This window comes from Schistocerca americana, chromosome X, assembly GCF_021461395.2.
Source record: "Schistocerca americana isolate TAMUIC-IGC-003095 chromosome X, iqSchAmer2.1, whole genome shotgun sequence".
NCBI lineage: Eukaryota > Metazoa > Arthropoda > Insecta > Orthoptera > Acrididae > Schistocerca > Schistocerca americana.
This window is the reverse complement of record NC_060130.1, coordinates 504,389,227-504,411,049: the sequence shown is the minus strand read 5'-3', so window position 1 is coordinate 504,411,049 and position 21,823 is coordinate 504,389,227. Positions and strand designations below refer to the sequence as shown.

Here is a 21,823-nt window from a genome sequence, read left to right as displayed (position 1 = left end):
GGCCCATGTTGCTGTCACAGTGTGCTCTGTGTACCTACTGCCCCATGAGTCTGTTGACAGTGAGGTCCTTACACATCTTCTTGATGAACTATGCCATCCCCTTCTGCTTTTAGAGGACTTCAGGCACATAGTGCGCTATTGGTTCTAACACTGCTTGCTCCAGGGGTTTGATACTTGAGGATATGGCATGAACTACAGACATTGTATTGATGAACGTGGGTCAATCTAAGCATTGCTTCAGGTTCATTTATAGCAGTAGATCTCTCTTCCTGCTCACTTGCCCTTGCAGACACTGCTCAGTGGGGAGTTGATGACCTTTATGGTAACGACCACTACCCTATCTGCATCCATTTACTTGATGGAGCAGTTCCCAGAAGGAAGCTGCTGAGATGGCTGTTCAGAAAGACTAACTGGATGTGTTACAGGCAGTTCGCTATTTTCAAGCAGTGTGACAGCGTCCAGGACTGGGAGGATCACATTACAGTCATGATCCAACATGTGCCGCTTGTGCATCCATCCTGAAGTCAGTGGGAACACCTAGGAGGCAGCCTGTCCCTTGGTGGAATGATGAGTGTTGTTCTGCAATCAGGGCAGGCAGACAGCTATGCAAATATTCAGTCAGTGCCCTGCAAATGCAAATTTTGCAACATTTTGAATGACATGGGCAAAGGCAAGGAGAATAATTCAGGAGAGTAAGCAGAGGTCATGGTAAGAGTTCCTGAACTCCATCAATAAGTAAGGATCTCACCATGGAATTCATGATCCCCAATAGCAGCTGTACAAGAGCAGAAGTGTCTCCTAATGTCGTTGAAAGACATTGCACAGACAGTGGCAAAATTGTATAAGACAAGTATGGCCAAATCTAGCCAGGGTCCAGCATTCTGTCATTATTGGGAGACACAAGAGAGGGTTGTTTTGATTTCTATTCCAGTAACATTTAAGAATACAACCAGCCTTTCTTTCTGTGGGAATTGCCTTCTGCATTGTCAGTATCTCATGATATTGTGCCTGGTCACAACCTGATATGGTACAGCATGTTGAAATAGAGGAATCTCCACTCAAAGGAAGGATTTCCTCAACTCCTGGAAAGAATCTATTTTAATCCTGATTTTAAAGCCAGTGAAGGATTGGACTAAACTCTGTAGCTATTGTAGCATTAGTCTGACAAGCTGCATAGGAAAGAGAGAGAAGCTTGTGGTCAATCGGCACCTAATGTGGGTTCTTGAAGCCAGGTCCCTACAAAAGCTGCCCAATCACAGGCCAACTGGTCAGCCAATCCACCCATGCTGAGAAAGTCTGCCAACTGCCCCTGCTGAGTGGGTCTGCCCCGACATGTTCACCTTTGTGGTGTATGAGTTTATAGCAGTCAGGAGGGTCCAGGTGCATCAGCTCCACTGGCTCATTGCTACCTGCTACTTATTAGCCATGACCTCTACCTGCCATCCCACACTCTTTTTACCTTCTATTTTGGCATGGTGGAAAACTGCCATGCAACCGTGTGTAGGTAGGGTCCACCATGCAGTCGCAGTGTGCCCACAGACAGTCAGACAGGGTCTATGACCCACTAAGTTGTTGGGGGGGGGGGGGGGGGGGATGTTGACCGACTTGTCGGCCTGTGAATGGGTGGCTCTAAGTCATTCCCAGTGTGAGTTCAGGAGGCATCACTCCACACTCGATAACCTCCGACCCTGCTCAAAGCAGCAGTTCAACAAGCTTTCCTCCATAGCAACATCTTACCTGCGTCTTCTTCGATTTGTATCTTCTTTCGAGTGTTCTAAGTATTACAGTATGCACCATAGCAATCAACGGTATTACATCCACAGTAAGGCATCCTGTACTGTGTTCCTTGGTTGTGGATGAGTTTTCAGTCTTCTGTGCATCCTCCAACCTTGCAATGACTACTCTGCAATTGCATTTGACTATCAAGTAATTGGAGGAATGGTCTAACACCACAGGTTTCAGGTTCTTTTTGGAGAATTTGATTTGTTGATTGTAATCACTGCTGCTCATTTTACGTAATGCATTTTAAAACTGGGGATATTGTTCTCACTTTTAAGAAAAAGGTGAAATATCTGGGCCTCACTTTTGATGAGAAATTAACTTGGGTGCCATACCTTAAAGAACTGAAACTGAGATGTCTCAAGTCATAGGTCTTGGGAGAGCTCAGTGGTTAAAAGGGTGCAATAATAAGCTATGTTCTGTAAAACCATCTCAGTGTGACTATGGCTTCCTTTCTTCCCACCATGAGTGGATTTTATTACTGTTTACACATATAGGTCAAAGCAGAGGTATTTTATCAGCTGCTCTGAAGTTTTCCCCAACATTGTCCTCAGGATTGGCCTCCAGAGCAGTTTTCAGGTTATTATGCAGAATTGTTTGCTATCCTGAGGGCACTGGAGCAGATGAGATGGTGTCATGGCAAGGAATTCATCTGCTCAAATTCTCACAGTACCCATCAGATCAGATGGTGCAAGAAGTGCAGGATGCTCTTCTTCTCTAGCAAAGGAAGGACAAGACAATAACTTTCTACTGGGTTCCAGGGCACATAGAGATAAGGAGAAACGAACACTCTGATACGGCTGCCGAGGAGGCTTGATCCCTTCCCACACCTGCTCACTGTTCTGTCCCCCTGCAGGCTGTTACTTCATTTGTGACCAAGAAGCCCATGTGCTGGTGGAAGGCTCAGTGGCTGAAAGTTAGAACTAACAAGCAATGTTCCATAAAACCTTATCGGTGTGACCATTGCTTACTTTCTTCCTTCCACGAGTAGCCGAAAAAGTATCTCTTACACCTCTTAGAGTGAGTAATTGGCCATTGACGCAGTGCTTTCTCTTACATCGTGAGGAGCCACCAGTACATTGCAGATGGGACACAACTGTAGATACGAGATATTTTGAGTGTGTTTGATGCGATGACCTGAGGGCTTATCTGTGTCTCCCACAGGACCTACCCTCTATTTTTACTGATAATGAGGCAAGTGTGGTTCGTGTTATAAAATTTTGTGTGATACCTGGAATTCTTCCCAAAATATTGGTTGAGAGATCTTAATGTGTGATAGAATGGCTCGGTTGCCCATTATTTCTAAGTAGTCATTAGGCCACAGTCACCTGTCATATTTTTAACCATGCCTGTGCTGGTATTTTATCCTTGATTTTATCTTTTTAATAGTTTTTCACCATACTCATCTGTATATCATTCATGCAACAACACTGATGATGTTGCTGTTTGTGCCCTCACCCACAGATAATAATGATAATGATAATAATGATAATAATAATAAAGATTATTATTATTTATTATTTCCACTTGACTGCCCCCTCTACATTAAGGCAGCAGCATTTGAATGTTTCACTGCTAATTGCCAATAGGAATAAAAATTAAACATCTGTATCAATAGTATTTGTGTACTTCCTGATCCTGTCATCCAATCATTACAGTGCCAATTAAGGTATGTCTCTCAGGTGCTAACTGGATGTGTATATGGGCAGTACTGAATCAGACCAATAATGACAGATCATTGAAGTATCAGTTTTCTCTGTGGAAATAGTAATGGGTGTTTTTCTTCTTCTTTGCTCTTTGTACAATTGACAATAGTTCATTACTCAGAGAATCCAATTGTTCTTAAAGACTGACAGCTGACGAGTTGTTCTTTTGACATACCGTGTGCAGGTAAATTAACTGTCATAAATAAATTTTGGTCTTCTATAGTGGTTTTAAATCACAATGTAATTACCTGCATTCCATCTCTACCTGCGAAAGTGGGCAACTGAAAATGACATGATCAGCAGAACCTTCTTTTCCACACTTGCAGATTGGTGTGTTACTACATCCTACTCAATGTAGATGTTTAGGATATGGGCCTTGACCTGTTAATACATGCACCATACCTTGATTAGGGTCAATGTCGCACATATTCAGCCTGTTACTAGTGCTTTGGAATATGCTATGTACCCATTTTGCTGTGCTTCTAGTTTCCCAGTCAGACTTCCATTGTCTAATCTGCAAGCTTGCAGGTATCTTTTATTAGGAATATGGACCCTGTGGACTCATGAACTCAATCATATTGTTCATGCCTCAAGCAGTATAATGCTGCCCAGTAATGTAGCATGATGTTCAGTGGACATAGCCCAAGAATTTTCTGTAAACTCGTGACGGGTGACATGAGAGGTACTGGTGAGCCTCAAGAGTACACTCTGCTGCACATATTCCTCACACTTATTGTTCAGTATCACTTAAGTGTAAAACTATGCATCCAGACTTTGGCAGAAAAGTCCACAACAACCTTGGAGGCAACTTCATTGTAAGACCACACAAGGCTTTCACTTACCACCCATAGATTGAGTAATGGTTGTAAATACTAAAATAGTGCCACCTTCTGTCTAGTTTGCTTTGGTACTGCTGATCAGCTATCTGTTGCCTCAGATCAAAACCTTATTGGAGTTCACCCAAGTGTAGGTAGATAGCTGCAAAAGTCTTGATATATCTATATTTTGTGGGCAAGTGACTAAACACTTATTCCTGTTCATTTCAGCAACTCATGACATAACTAATAGTGTATAGGGTCTCCATGTGCTGCTTGTGTAGAGTTTTTAATCATGAGGGAAGACTTTCCAAATAGTTTTAATTCATAGGAAGCAGAGTGCACTAAAGCACTCTGAAGAATTGTTGCTAGATTTTATGTGAACAGGTATGGCTTGAAACCATTGCTTTAGCTAATTCCAGGAATATTCAGTTTCATTTACACCAGTGCTTTGAGAAGAACATTCTAATTAATTCATCTATTTTTCTCTGAATTACCCTGCAATGACAAAGAAAAAAGTCAAATGCCAAACTTTCATCACATCATTGCCAACCTACAACTCCCCTAACTTCATGGTTTGCCCATCAACTAAACCTAATGGTCAGTGTAAAAATCAGGAAAATCCATCCCAGAATGTGTCACCAAGACTCACTTGGGATACCACTTTTGACTTGGAGATAGCCAGTTCAAATCCTGGGGCTGGAGGAAATTTTCCTCACCAGCGTTTAGCCAGCAATGGAAGGAGAGTTTCTTCATCAGCAGACTTTGTGCCAGTGTCTTAGGTAAAATTCCAGACATCTTTTGCAGTGTCCCGTACAGTTGCAGCATGTGACACAGTTGACAGTGATCCATCTGTTGGATGAGCACGCTAAGCTTAGTGGCTCACTTAGTGCGTTTCAACAGGAATACACATGTCAACACTGGGTGCAGCACTCTCTCTCTCTCTCTCTCTCTCTCTCTCTCTCTCTCTCTCTCTCTCTCTCTCTCTCTCTCTCTCTCTTCCCCCCCCCCCTCTCTCTCCCCCCCCCCCCCTCCCTCTCCCTCTGTGTCACTGTTATGAACAATACAGACTCAAAATACACCCATCACGTTCATCTTCACTCAACAGATGTACACAAGACACAACTCACTTTCACTTAGCAAAGGAAAAGTGCCAGTGTGCACAAAGAAAGGAGACCTTTCCAATTAGGCACCACCCCATTGAAAAGAGGGTGGGGTGGGGGGGAGGGATCTTCTCACCCGACAGTGCCATATAAGTATATAGAAACAGTGACCATTTGCAGTTCTGTGTGTGTGTGTGTGTGTGTGTGTGTGTGTGTGTGTGCATGTGTGAAAAATAACTCAAAGATGACTGATGAAAATTTGTGCCAGACCGGAAGTCGAACCTAGATTTCCCGATTTACACAGGTGGTTGCCTTAACCTCTTGGGCTGTCCATCTATCCATGCACATCTCCTGTCTGACCCAAGTCTCCATATGCTGCACACTACAGAGCAGTGTCCTTTCTCCATTGTTCCTCATAGCCCTACTGTATTTCCATGGGAGGTCTGCATTATTGTGCATCTGCATTGAAAGATCGATGTGCCATCAGATGCATATATTGTATAGATATGCTGTTCTTTTGGACACACAACATAGTATATTTTAAATTCTTAAAGAATGTACACTCATAATTATCAAATAATTTAAGGTTTTTTTTAATTGTCTGTACTGTAGAAGCAAATGAGAATATTTATAGAGAATTATAATAGTTTTGGTGCATTATGTGGGTTCTGGTGGACATTTGAAATCATTTGAATGTTAAAATTCCATATGCAGCAATGTGACCACAGATGACTGTACCATCATGTAATTGAGTATCACTGATTTGTGACTGTGATAGAATTTAAGTACTATTACCATTTTGGATCTGTAACTGAGCCATAATTGTGATGTTTCAGGTGCTCCTGCCTCTGATCAAAAATTGTTACTTATTCTCAACATCTTGCAGAAGATAGTTGTTTCACCAAATTCATGTCTGGAGAATAAGTACTGCTAGTGACTATTATAATTATGATTGAAAGAACTGATGTAACTCAGTGGAAGTGCATGAAGTCCCATACCGTGAGTTTTTGGTAAAGAGTAGTATATTGAAAGGTATAACATCACGACAGTTTAATGAAAGGTAGAAAAGTGTTTTAATGTGGAAGATAGATTTTAAGGTAATCATGGAAACCTTATAAGTGGTGTTACTAATTTTTAGCATATTACTCACGTTTACTGTTGCTCTGGAGATTTAATGGTGTTATCTTACGTTTTCAGTGCTGGATGAGTGATCTAAGCAATGGCCAGTGCTGAAGCAGTCTCTCCTGAGTTGGATGATGAGAATGCTAAAAATAATGAGACCACAGGCTCAACAGTGCAATCGGAGATCTGTGAAGAGAATGCTGACAATGAATATGAGATGGCAGAACTCCTCCTTGAACCAGAGGTGACATTAAATGAAGAAGAATCATCTGGAAACACTAATGTTACCCTTTCAGGACCTGTGCTGCGTGAAAGTGATCCTGTATGTAGTGAGGTTGCAAGTGAAGATAATTTAAATGTATCGCCAGTGCCACCAACAGCTACAGATTGTGAAAATGCTAGTAGTAATAATTGTGCAAAAGTACCACCCGAGTGTGATCCCAGTGAAGTACCAGGTGACCCTAGTATAAATGTGTTAGCAGAAAATGAATGTGTAAACAAAGTTAGTTCAGAGAGTGAAGGTAGTGGTGCAGTGGAAAACTCTGTTGAAAATATTATTACTGTTGGTGCTGAAGGAGCTGCAGGGAGACTTTCGGATGCTTTCAGTGCTGAGACAGAAACAGGTAATGTAAATGGGACAGATACTCAGGGATCTGGCAGTACAGCGGATTTAAATGTAAACTCTGTAGAATTCTTCAGCACTGACAGTAATTTCACTGAACTAACTAGCAACAGCTCCGAACCACTGGGCGTGAGTAATACCAAAATACCTGGTGTGGTGATCAATAATGGCAGTGAATTATTTAGTCACAAGGAATTTAAAGAGAATACTAATCCTGAAAGTGGGAGTGATGTGAAAAATGAGCCATGTGTTGCTGAAGAAGTCAAAAAAATAGCTAAAGATAATGATTCAGACATTGAAAGAGAAAAGAGTGAAACAAAAGTTACAAATTTTGATGCCCAGCAACATACAATAAATGTTCAGAGTCGTGGAAGTGAAAATAATTTCAGTCAAGTTTCTGACAGTAATGAGGAAGTTACATTAAATTCTGTAAATGTTATAGAAAATGCCAGGGACTCCAACAGTGAAGACAGCACTTCTACTAACGGTAACAATGACAGTAGTAACACATTGTGGCATAAGAAGAATGTGTTAAATAGTCACTATTATTCCGAACATGTTACTCGATATTGTACTAACAACGTTGAGACTAGTGGAGATGCAAATGTTTTGAAGTCACTTAAGCCTTGCAGTGTTATCCTTGAAAGACTCAACACAAATGTTATTGATGCATTAAAAAATATTCGCAATAGTCCATCAGGTTCATTTGAATTAAGTATTGAGAAGTCTAATAAAAGGGCTGTAGTATCTGCTGTAAAAAATGAAATCCTTTCTTTTGATCCTGCAGACTCTAACAGATTTACCTCCCAGAATGCTAGTTCAAAACTGGAATGTAGTGGTGAATATATTATGAAAGAAAACAAAGTGAAACTGCCACCCCGGACTCCAAGAACTACAAGAACTAAGAAAAGAAAGAGGAGGAGAACTATATCAAGTAGCTCTAGTGGAGTTCAGACAGGAAGTGAATCCGATAGAACCATCTGTAATGATGACAACAAGACTGCCACACGTGATAAGTTGGAGATCTCACGGAAAGATGAGAATTGTTCCAAACAAGAACCAGAAAGAAAGAAATTGAAAACTGTTGAAGAAGACAGTAAAGAAGTTGAAGATAGTGATGTAAATCGTGCCAGTTCTCCTTCAGACCCTATAGCAAAACATGGGACAGATAGCTTATGTAACGTAAAAGAATTTAAAGACATTTCATCAGTTGATATTACATCTAGTCAAGATGATTCCTCAGATTACCCAGTTGCTCCAACTGAAGATCCACTTACTCTGGATAGTAAGCAAATGGCAGATCAGGAAAACTCAGAAGATGGCAGCAGGAAGGACAATACGGATATAGGACAGATTCAAATACCAGCCTCTATCAGTTTGGGTCAGAGCAACCATACGACACTACCTGAGGATGTTTCCATTTTGAATAGGGAGTTAGGACAGGAAAGCCAGGCAACAGCAGTGTGCCATACAGAAAGATCTGATGTGGAGACAAATCAGGAAGGGGAACAATGTAGTGATTTTGATAGTCATGAAAATGGTGTAGATACAGAAGGGGGGTTACAATTGACACTGGGTAACGGCAATGTTAGTAATAGGACAAAATCAAGTTTCCAAAATGGTACCCCTGCTTGTGAAAATATGGATGCTGGTGGCTTTGGTAGTGATGAAATGCCTCCAGATGCAAACAGCTTTGAAGGAAGTGTGAAAGAAAACTCTGTGACAGACAAAAATTTGGGAGATGCCGCATGTATAATTCCTGATAAGCCTAGAGTTGCTACTTTTGAAGAAACACCTGAGGATCAAAAACCTGACCTTGCTTTTTTGTCAGTCTCATCTGATACTCATGTTGCAGATACAAAGTTCGCCAATGTGCCTGTGAGACAGCTACAGAAAAGTAACAGAGCAAGAAAATCATATACTGGGAAGGACATCAAACAGTCCGAGCAGAAATCTGGGCAGAAATCTACACGGCCCCAAAGACAGGCTGCCAGGAAAGCTGAAACTCAAATTAAGGTAACTTGGAATGATAGATTCAAAACATATTTCTTGTTTCTTTTTTCATCTATAGTAAGCTTTGCATTCTTTTTGAGTGTGTGTGTGTGTGTGTGTGTGTGTGTGTGTGTGTGTGTGTGTGTCTCTCTCTCTCTCTCTCTCTCTCTCTCTCTCTCTCTCTATATATATATATATATATATATATATATATATATACACACACTCTCCCTCCCCTTATTGTGGACTTTGACTCCAACCACTAATGAATTGAGTTCTTCAGGGTGTCTGGTAAAATGGCCACATGCCTCACATTTACAGTTTTGTGGAAGCAGCAACACACCCAAAAATATTGTGGGGATGTTTTAACATTACTAAACCTCACCAGTACCACTATAGAGATGGTATGTATATTCCTGCACAGGTTGAAAACTGAGGAGATGGTACAGAGGGTAAACAACTCTGGACTTGTATTTCAAATCCCTGCCCAATCATGTGAATTAACATTTCTGTATTTTTTCTAGGCTAAATCACACAAGGCAAATACTGAGGTAGTTTTTTTGAAAAGCACATGTCTGTCATGTCTAGAGGGTAGAGACGTTCAGCCCTAAAACAATAAAAAAAAACAGTGTCACAATTCTAAACAACTATTTATTAACGAAAGTAAACACTTAACTTGTGTAGTAGATGTGGACGGTATGTGGAATGGTCTACAATTCTAGCAGAGCTAATTGCGTGTACACACCACTCCGCAGTAACCCTTGTGGAGCAGTTGCAGCACATCAAGCTGCACAACTCGTGCATCATCGTTCTCCATGTGGAGGACAAGAATGCTCATTCATGCAGAAGTAGCTTTCCAGTACACAAATTAATGGCACACTAGCAAGTGGTGTATCTCCTTTAGACTCCGAGGCCACCCATTGCAGGCATTCTGCAGAATTACCCGAAAAGCTGGGGCAGATGCAGTTTCATGCACAATGCATCAGTTGTTGTTGTGGTCTTCAGTCCTGAGACTAGTTTGATGCAGCTCTCCATACTACTTTATCCTGTGCAAGCTTCTTCATCTCCCAGTACTTACTGCAACCTACATCCTTCTGAATCTGCTTAGTGTATTCATCTCTTGGTCTCCCTCTACGATTTTTACCCTCCATGCTGCTCTCCAATGCTAAATTTGTGATCCCTTGATGCCTCAGAACATGCCCTACCAACCGGTCCCTTCTTCTTGTCAAGTTGTGCCACAAACTCCTCTTCTCCCCTATTCTATTCAATACCTCCTCATTAGTTACGTGATCTACCCATCTAATCTTCAGCATTCTTCTGTAGCACCACATTTCGAAAGTTTCTATTCTCTTCTTGTCCAAACTATTTATCATCCATGTTTCACTTCCATACATGGCTACACTCCATACAAATACTTTCAGAAAGAACTTCCTGACACTTCAGTCCACATTTTATACCCTCTCTACTTCGTCCATCATCAGTTATTTTGCTCCCTAAATAGCAAAACTCCTTTACTACTTTAAGTGTCTCGTTACCTAATCTAATTCCCTCAGCATCACCCGACTTAATTTGACTACATTCCATTATCATCATTTTACTTTTGTTGATGTTCATCTTATATCCTCCTTTCAAGACACTGTCCATTCCGTTCAACTGCTCTTCCAAATCCTTTACTGTCTCTGACAAAATTACAATGTCATCGGCAAACCTCAAAGTTTTTATTTCTTCTCCATGGATTTTAATACCTACTCTGAATTTTTCTTTTGTTTCCTTTACTGCTTGCTCAATACACAGATTGAATAACATCGGGGATAGGCTACAACCCTGTCTCACTCCCTTCCCAACCACTGCTTCCCTTTCGTGCCCCTCGACTCTTATAACTGCCATCTGGTTTCTGTACAATTTGTAAATAGCCTTTCGCTCCCTGTATTTTACCCCTGCATCAGTAGTCAACAGGAAACCTATGAAGTGTGTGAAAAATCCTGGGAATCTTTGTGAAAACAGGAATGTTCGGATGAATCAAATGCAGAATCAGTACCTACTGGTAACTGAGATGACAAATCAGTGTTGCAATGCTGACCCGAGGTCCTGTATAGAAGCTTAGACTGGTGATTGGATAACAGCAGGGCCCACCATTGCAGCTTTCGCATATTGCATGGTGGGACAGGCTTGGAGAGCCTGAACAGAGCCGATAGCAGCCTGTGGTCTGTAATAAGATAAAAGTATCACCCATTCAAGCACTGATGAAATTTGGTAACTCCGTAAACGATAGCGAGCACCTCTTTTTGTTAGGATTAGGACTTAAAATTATGGCAACGACACGTGTTTAATGAACAACTTTATTCATAAAGGACCACACACTGAACAAGGAACACACACAGACAGAGAACACACACTGCTAGGACAACTGTATACACAACGACGTCTGTGGACACCAACAATATTATGTGGTGGTAAAATTTGAATCTCAACACGCCTACTCAATTTTTACACACAGGTAGAAATCGATGAACTTGAGTGCTTAAGTTTGTGGTTCTAGGTTTGCAGTCAGAGTCCAACAACACACATCTCATGCTTCAGCGCAGGAAGAGCCTTCGTCAGCATGTCTGCTACCATGTCTTCTGTTGACCGATATTCCAGTTTCAGTGGATAATCTTGCAGGGCCTGGTGAATGAAGTGGTACTTTATGTGAATATGTTTTGTCTTTGAGTGGAAAACTGGATTATTTGCCAGTTTTCCAGCTGACTGGTTGTCATTGAACAGTACAATGTTTGACAGGTTCACTAAAGCCAGTTCCTTCACGAAGGTTGATAGGTGAATCACCTCCTTTGGTGCTTCAGAGATACTCATATACTCAGCCTCAGTTGATGAGAGAGCAACGGTCCTCTGCTTGCGCGAACACCATGAGATTGCTGACTTGCACAAGATGAAGTTGTGACCGGTATAAGACTTCCTGTCAGCATCTGCAAAACCGAATATTCCCTCTTTATCCTTGACGTAGGTTAGTGTCTTGTCAATTGTTCCCTTGAGGTATCTAAGGATTCGTTTAGCTGCCTGCCAGTGAACAAGATTATGGCTGTTGTTGTATTGGCTTAGCTTGTTGACTGCATGGCATATATCAGGGTGAGTGCCAATGGCGATGTACATCAACGCTCCGAGCAGTTCCCTGAACGGATACTGAGTCCCATCTGCTGTACTTGCAGCTGCAACATCCAGTTTGATCCGGGTCGCCAACGGGGTTCTTACGGGCTTGCAGTCATCCATTCAAAATCGGTGTAAAACTCCTCTGATGTAGCCAATTTGACACAGCGTGAGTTTGTCAACAGACTGATTTACGCCAGTGCCCAGGTAGCATTTCACAGAACCAAGATCCTTGATGTCGAATCTGGCAGATAACTTGTCCTGGATCTCCCTTGTTCTTTCCGGGTCTGATGACGCAATTATGATGTCGTCAACATAAGTGAGCAGGAAGACTTGAGAATTTCCTACACTGCCCACATATACACAAGGATCTACACTAGTGGGCTGCAATCCAATTGACATCAATGTGGCGTTTAATTTGGCATGCCACTGTCTGCCAGCTTGACGCAATCCGTAGATGGCTTTTGTAAGCTTGCACACTTTGGTACCAGATTTTAACTTCTGGAGCATATCATCTGCCTTTTTGGCTATGTGACTGTCTTCCTCTACATCTCTCATCTTCTGTAAGAACTTGGCTAATGAGTCCAGCTGTTCCATGAAGATTTCAGTATCAATTTCACCGTTAAAGAATTAAGTGGTGATATCCAACTGTGAGACATGCAAGTTAAACTTCACTGCCAGAGCCATGAGGAGTCTGAATGATTCGATTTTTGCAACTGGAGAGAATGTTTCCACAAAGTCAACTCCGGGTCTTTGGTTGAATCCTCGTGCAACTATTCTGGACTTTCTTCGTAGCAAGGATACATCACTGCGGTATTTGTTTCTTAAGACAGTTCTGCAGTCAATTATTTTTCTGTTTGCTGGTCTGTCCACGATATCCCAGGTTTCATTCTTGACTAGCGACTTCATCGTATGTAGCGCTAAACCATTCTTGACTATCTGGACTGTTCAATGCATCTTCAACACTGATTTCTGTGGCATTAGCGGCAAAGTTGATGTCATGACTTGAAACATCTGGTGCAAGCTGTGGAGCAGGTGTGACACTTGAGGAATTGCTGTCCTCGTCACATGACAGGTTATCATCTGAAATGACATCATGTGGTAGTGAGGTGACTTCTTCTTCTTCAAAATCGTAAAGTGGTTCTTCATCAGAGAATGATTCTGACTCACAGCTTCTGTTGTCACTCAAGTCTCCTGGTGAAAGGTCCATGCAGATAATTCTTTGGCAATGATGTTGTTCATCCACAGTGAGGTCTACATAGGTTTGCTTGGGTTCAAAACTGTTATGATCAAGGAACCTGACATCTCATGATGTGTGTATCTCGTGATGTGTGTATCTCGTGATGTGTGTATCTCGTGATGTGTGTATCTCGTGATGTGTGTATCTCGTGATGTGTGTATCTCGTGATGTGTGTATCTCGTGATGTGTGTATCTCGTGATGTGTGTATCTCGTGATGTGTGTATCTCGTGATGTGTGTATCTCGTGATGTGTGTATCTCGTGATGTGTGTATCTCGTGATGTGTGTATCTCGTGGTCTTTTGGCACCCACACACGATAGGTACTTGAACAGTCTGAGTAGCCTACGAAGATTCCTTGCTTGCCTCTCGGGTCAAACTTCCCCTTGTTTGGCGATTTTTCCAGAATGATGACACTTTCACTGAATACATGAAGGTGTGACAAGTCTGGTTTCTTCTTCATCCACTTTTCATATGGAGTTCCACCTGAAAGTCCTTTGGTTAGGCAGCGATTTCGGATGTGGTTGGCTGTGTTAATAGCTTCGACCCAAAGTGATGGTGGCTCTCCAGACTCCAGCATCATGCAGCGAGCCACTTCAAACCATGGATCGGTTCTTTCGTTCAGCAACACCATTCTGTTGTGGTTTATAAGGAACTGTTTGATGTTGCTGTATTCCTGCTGCTCGGAAGATGGAGTCCATCCTTTCGTTGCAGTATTCCTTGGCATTATCTGACTGGAAAGATTTGATTTTATATCCAGTCTGATTTTCAGCAAAGTTCTTGAATTCAACAAATCTGTCCACAACTTCTCCCTTGTGTCGAAGAAATTAGACTTTACACCATCTGCTGTGGTCATCTATGAAGGTTACAAAATATCTTGCACCACCTAGAGATTTTTCTCTCATTGGCCCACAGACATCTGGATGTACTAACTCCAGAAGGTCACTTTTGTTTTCATCCCGCCTGGTGAAGGAGGTGGATGTGATATTTCCTTCAAGACATGCAGTGCACTTGGTGAAGTCTGCATCACTGAATTTCAAGCCTTGAGCATTCTAATCATATCTCCAGAGTTCAAGTGTCCTAATCGAGCATGCCAGATTTGCGTGTCACTTTTCGTAATTTTTGTCTCGGCAGCTGTACAGGCCTTTGGGCTGTTTTCATGCAAGTAAAACATGTTACCAACTCTGTTTGCAATCACCTTAACTTTATCGCAAGTGTCCCTTATAACTGCACGATTTTTCTCAAAGGTTACAGTGTGATTGCTGTCCACAACCTTTGCGACTGAGATTAGATTGGTTCCGAGTTTGGGCACATACAACATGTTTTTCAGGGTAATGGAGTTGGTATCACTGGCTGAGATTTTGATGCAGACGTCACCTTTAGCTGTCACTTGCGTAGAACTGTTGTCTTCATGCGTTAAAGTTTCTTGCACTTTGGTTACACTTGTGAACACTTTAGGGTCATTACACATGTGTGATGTGCAACCACTGTCCATACACCACAAAACATTTGGTTCACGAGACTTCGGAACATGTTCGTTAATGGAAAAACAACAATGAGCTTCATCAACTTTATTTGCAGCTTGCGCAATTAGCTTCCTTTTGAAGAAACACTCTTCTTCTTTGTGGCCTTTCTTGTTGCAAAAACTGCACCTGAATGATGATTTTCCCCGTATCCTTTGCTTCTGTTTTGATTTTTGTTCCGATTTAGCACAGTCACTTAATGTACCTTTTGATTTGTTTACGAAATGTTTATGCCTGACCGGTTTGACAGACATCGCAGCACTCGCATTTTCACTGTCTTTCTGAACTCTCGCGTTGTTTTCTTCCAAGATTTTCACTTTGTGTCTCGACATCGGGTAGGTTATCACGAGATTCGATTGTACACCTAAAATTATTGTAACTATCTGGCAAACTGTAGAGCAACATTACCGACAATAAATCACCGTTTATATTGACGTCCATTGCTTGTAATTTGTCCACTGCATCGAAGAATTCATTAAGATGCTGTGTTACGTCATCACCAGGTTGCATCTTGTGAAGAGTAAGACGATTCAGTGGCGTTGCTTTGCGGGCAGGTCCTTTGGATGCATAAATTGATTCAAGTTTGAGCCATACCTGACGTGATGTGCTGCAGTTCTTCACTTGCTTCAGTTCCGTGGGGCTGATGGATAGAATGAGGTCTGCCTTCACCTTCCTGTCTGCAGCTAACCACGCTTTGTACGCGGCTTGTGCAGCGGCGAGTCCGGTGCCTTCACCAGTCATTGCAGGTTGTGGCATGTCTCCAGATACAGACTCCCATGTGTCGTTCTTGATGAGTACTGCTTCGGCTTGAATTCTCCATGTGTCGTAGTTACCGCGTGATAACGTTTCCACTCTTAACTCCAGGTGCAGCAGCCATGTGCGCTATATTTGTCGCGTTAACGGACTCAGTTTATTCCCGCACTTCAGCTTACGATTTTCCGTTTTTGTGTAAACGAAGAGTATCGCTTTTACCGATCGAGTGATCTGGGCCCATAACCTGATAGGATTAGGACTTGAAATTATGGCAGCGACATGTGTTTAACGAACAACTTTACTCATAAAGGATCGCACACTGAACAAGGAACACACAGAGTCAGAGAACACACACTGCTAGGACAACTGTGTACATAACATCAACTGTGGACGCCAACGATATTATGTGGCGGTTAAATTTGAATCTCAACACGTTTTCGAACTGGCTGCAATTGCCCTGGGTTTTGTCCAAAGTTTTTAAGGCAGAGGAAGTGCGACTGTCAGCATAACCTACCTTGCCTCAGTGCACCGCTACAATACCATAGGAACACACATCCGCTGTGAGTACAACAGGTTTTTTTTTTTTTTTTTTTTTGTCAAAATGAATTGGACATCGATTTCTGGGAAGGGAATCCTTCAGCAGCTGAAAAGCTTGATGATGTTCCTTGGAGCACACAAATGAAACACGTTTCTGGTGCAGCCAGTTCAGTGTCGGAGCAATCTGACTGTTGGGGATAAATTTAGCATAATATGTGAGTTTGCCCATTACTGCCTACCATTCTTTTTAACATTACAAAGTGCTGGCAAATCATGGGTTGCTGACATGTGTGACTGCTGGATGAATACCCGGAGCGTTAATGACATGATCCTAATATTTGATTTCCGTGTGGGAAAATGAACACTTTGCCTTGCTGCACTTCAGGCTCACTTCTGAAAGCACTTTAGACATCCAGATAGTTGGAACATGAAGGAACCTGTGCTATCAGCTGTTCGAAAAATCGTTGAAAAATGGCATGAGCTGAGGCACTGACAAATGGTCTAGATTAAATTCGGAATAGCCCTAGGTGCATATTGATGAAGAAAAACACCCATTTGGATTGTTCGTCCAATAGCACCTGCATATATGCTTCATGTAAGTCTATTTCTGAATAGAAGAAGCCCTGTTCCAGTTTGTCCATAGATTTTTCATACTGAGGCTGAGGAAAGGAGTCTGCCACTGCCTGAGGATTAACTGTATATATGAAATCAGCACATAGTCGTAATCCACCTGATGGCTTTTTTAGAATGGCTATGGGTGATGCCCACTTACTCGGCCAGCCGGGGTGGCCAAGTGGTTAAAGGCGCTACAGTCTGGAACCACGCGACCCCTACGGTCGCAGGTTCGAATCCTGCCTCGGGCATGGATGTGTGTGATGTCCTTAGGTTAGTTAGGTGTAAGTAGATCTACGTTCTAGGGGACTGATGACCTTAGAAGTTAAGTCCCATAGTGCTCAGAGCCATTTGAACCATTTTTGAACCCACTGACTCGGACAGGTTGAGTTATTCCAGTGTCTTGCTGCCACCTTCATAGTTCCTGTGGGGCTCGATTGCAAATTGTGCAAATGGCCTGTGGGACAGGCCTAGCACGATAAAATCTTGGGTGGGCATTATTGTTAAGCCTCAAAATCCTGAGCTTTCCCAAGTCATCCTTGAAATAATTGACTGTACTTACTACATAATTTGTTGACAACGTCTTGAGACACTGTAGCATTCACTTGAAAGACATTGTGTTGAATAGAAAGATTAAACAAGTCAAAAGAAGCAAGACAAAAAAGTTTGGGCTGTTCCAGGGAAACAGTAGATAAAAAGACACAGTTTTGGTTACATGGCAGTATGTTGCTGGCAGGATAATGATATCCGTTATATGCTGCTGCACCAATGGGCTCCCTAAAAACTCGTAAGTATTTCTGTTCAATAATGTAATAGAAGTACCTATATTTAATTGCATTTTCACTGTATACTGAGCCAGTCATAAATGTACGTATTGTTAGTTTAACTGTCAATGAACCACTATTGAATGCTTCTGTTTGTGTGAAGATTAAACCACTGATGGTGTCCTGTGCTCAGATTCGGTGGATACAGCATTAATTAACACTGAGGAAAGCTGCCAAAAGGAGTCTTGACTGCCATCGGGCACAACACTGTTTGGAACACTCTTTACTGAATGTATACCCACTTGCAACAAGAAAAACACTTAGCCACCCTGTTGACAGGCATGCATAGTGAAGCGCTGTGGGCGAGTCTTTCTGACATTTGACTGGAAAGTGGTGCACGCATGGCGTGATGTTCTGTTTCATCAAGTAGACTTCATATGACACGTGACCTCTGATGAGTGGACTGATTATGTTGTGCAGTGCTAAGTATCAAAATGGTTGAAGCTTGCAAGTCAGTTTCTGTCCCATCTAAAATGTTCTGTGAATCTATAATGGAGAGTATAGCTTCCATATCAGTATTAGTTAACTTAAAAATAGCAGCATGGATGCATGCACCAGAGACAATTTGTGTAACAGTATCACAGAGCAGAGCATCACTGTAGGAAAGTACACTGCAGTAATTAGACAGAGACAATCTGCATGTACTATGTACGGACAGTAGTTTGTCCACAGACACTTGTTGACACACAAGAGTATTTCCATGGTACAAGACTTGTGACCAAACACAGACTGAGAATAGAGTGCTGAGGCCAGATATAAATAGCGGCCAGCTGCAGCTGCAGTCCAAAGCTTCATTGTAGGTGCATTCAGCCGGGCTGTGGTTGGCTGCACCGGCTGTTTACTGTGCTTCTAACAGTACCTATGGTGGTGCCAACCTCGAGTCTAACTATGGGAGATATCAATGACACCACAACATGAATAATTTTCTTCTCCAGCCTTGTACAGTTCTAGCATATGCTCAATTGCTATTTATCTTGTCATCATAATCTTAAAATCTAATTTTTGAGAGAGCGTTAGCATTTCCCAATTTCAGTTCATTGTCCATTTGTATACCAAGCCTTTTCCACAATATCTAAATCTGTGCATTGTGGTAACATAAGTGGTGTTATAATTTGACAATCATGTGGTTTTCCTCACTAATTTTGGGCAACTGCTGTTTTTGGGTCCTATTGCCATTTAACATGTAACAAATACCATATATGAAGCATTTTACGTGGAATTGTAGATGGGATATGTTACATGACCTACTGCCATATTTCATATGTATCTGTTGTCTCGTAGATATTATACAAGTGTAACACACTAGATTAAACCCATAATAAATGACAAAACAACCTCTGCAAACAGTCACACTTGGGAAAAGTTGTGCCAATCCCCTCTGTGCATTCATATTATATTTTTCTGTGTCTTTGCTATATTGCTTTCAAAAAAGTCCCTAAGTAATAAGAGATGATCCATTTTTTGTCTCTGTATTTGCTGTCTCTAATGACCATGTTGTCATTGGTGCATAATTCTGTAAACTTCCTCCTGTTCCTACTCATCTTTCGCCACCATCTGTTCTGTGCCATCATCTGTCTGTGCCCCATGCACTACACTCTTTTGCCTGCCCCCTCCCATCTGCCTTCTTCCTCACTTGCTCTGCTCACCTCTAAATGTCACCTCTCCATTTAACATCACCTGTCTGCCAGCTCTCATGCCTCCCTCCACTGTGCTGCCATGCACAGCCCCCTGTGCCTTTTATCTCTATGTTCCACAGTCATTATTCTCCCTCCTTTCTTTGTGCCTCAGTTTTCATTTTTAACTATCTTATTGCACTAGCCTCTTCCATCCCTTTTGCCCACATCCCTTCTTTATCATTATTGTCATCCATACCACTGTTATACCTGTCAGCCTCGTATCCATTATTGAGTTGATTTCCATAATTGTATTTTGACTATTATTGTGTTTTGTTCTCTGTGTCTCTAAAAGTGATTTTATGTCATCCATTAATAGCTAGTATATTGATGGATACGAGATAACTATAAAACAGGTATTAGTAACGCAATTAACTAACTAAAACAAATTGTAACAGTTTTAAAAGTTCTAATTCTCAGCTGCTTAAGTTGTGATACACATTCATTTAATGTTGCTTTATCATATGCAATGATATACTGTATATATACATATAGCAGGTTAATGTGCAATGTTTATTATTTGCAGGTTTTAGCTGAGCAAGATTCAAACTTCACAGAAGAGTTAGAGCAACAGGTTTCTGAAGAGGCTACTCAGATATGTTACCAGTGTTGCAGAGTAAGTTGTGTTCATGTTGAAAATAATGTATTTCTTGCTCAATCAATGTCATTTGTATTTTGTTTTTGTTATTATTTGCTTCACCGTTGATGGCATTATTGAAAATGTAACAGTGCACACACATGCTTTCCTATTTGTGAGGAAAAAAGTCCGTTAAGTTACACACAGACTGAAATGGCCCTCAACTTTATTGCATATGTTCATGAACAGTAGAAATGAAACACCTCTCTAGTTCTAGGTAGTGCACCTCATTCCTCCCCACTGGTACCAGTCATGCCATGGCATGGGCTGTCCAAGACATTGAAAGTGTGATGGAACCATCTTCTTGTGTGAGCACTCATGCCTCCCAAACAACTCAATACGATTAATTGGAGTTGGTTCCATTGCATGCACATATGCAGTTGATAATTGCTCAGATTTCCTCAGTAGGACCATCACCAGGTGACCTGGGTAGCCACTCAAGAAGGCTCAAGATTGTATAATATGATTTCAGAACATTCTGGCATAGTTCATGAAAGATGGGTGGTGCAATGTCTTGTTGAAGGTATGTGTCTCCTTCAAGGAGCAGTAGGAAAATACACTCCATTTAATCGCACAGTAGTATCCTGCCAGTCCGTAGTTCATGGTCTTGAAGTAGCGTTCTCGCTTCCTGTGCACAGGGTCCTATATTCGATTCCTGGCAGGGTCAGGGATTTTCCCTGCCTTGAGATGACTAGGTGTTGTTGTGTTGTCTTCACCATCATTATCATCCTTCATCCCCTTTACGGTCAGAGAAAGGCAATGGCAAACCACCTCCTCTAGGACCTTGCCTTGTCGGCGGTACAGGTCTCGTGCATCGTCCCCTGCACTCCTTAGAATATGGGACCTCATCATCATCAGTATCCTGCCATCATTTCATCACTTATCACTTGAAAAACTAGCATTGAATTGCAGCAGAATACTTAGTACAAAAAACACTATGATTCTTAGTGCTGTAAGGATGTATAAAGCAAAGTGTTCACTAAAAGTAATTGCTATAAGTAATTTGCATACTATTACAGTGATACAGCTGATGTAGATAACGGCTATGTGATTACCATGTAACTGCAATCCCAGTAATGTGGCAGAGTTGATATTATTTGATATTGTCTTGTTTGAAAATGTACATCTTACTTTATGTTGCAGATACGTGTATGTAAGCATCAGGTTACGGTCAATGGAGTTGTGAAAAAAATTTGTTCAGAGGAATGTGTTAAAGTTTTTCAAGCAAAAGGAGACAAAATGAATAAAGAAAGAACCCCAGAAATTGCCCATCGCCAGAGAAAATGCAGACAATGTCAGATTGCTGTTACGGGTAGTGAGAACAACTTGGCATGGGAAACAATGGATTTCTGTCAAGAAGAGTGCCTAGGTAGTATTAACATGGTTTTACCTTTCAATCAGCAGTCACAAATTACTGTATGTACCTCCTTGTCTGTGACTATATGTTCATATCGAAAATTTGTATCGAAAGTGTGTGGGTTTAGTCATGAATTGCAAGCAAATGACAGCATTTATACGAGAGTGTAGTGTAGTTCTTCACATGTATAGAATTCTTCAACATGCTTGTCTGTATATGATGATGATTTGTGAGCACTTCATTTACAGGAGCTCAACCAATACTGCCTGAGGCGTGAGGAATTCAGAATTCATGACAGGGGTTTGTCGAGTACTGCCAGTTCGCACTCACCATAGGCTCTGGGCATGCTTTAATCACACCCCTGTGACACAATTGTTGAGTGTTTTGACT

The 21,823-nt window shown here is 41.6% G+C and overlaps 1 protein-coding gene across 1 annotated transcript in view; it reads left to right on the top strand.

Moving 5' to 3' along the window:
* LOC124555348 overlaps positions 1-21,823 on the top strand; it is a 457,917-nt gene that overhangs the window by 259,453 nt on the left and 176,641 nt on the right. The window contains exons 4-7 of the mRNA XM_047129228.1: positions 6,240-6,500; positions 6,601-9,163; positions 19,966-20,055; positions 21,220-21,445. Of these exons, the coding sequence (XP_046985184.1) occupies positions 6,623-9,163; positions 19,966-20,055; positions 21,220-21,445 (2,857 nt within the window). The 5' untranslated portion in view covers positions 6,240-6,500; positions 6,601-6,622. The remainder of the gene's footprint in view (positions 1-6,239; positions 6,501-6,600; positions 9,164-19,965; positions 20,056-21,219; positions 21,446-21,823) is intronic.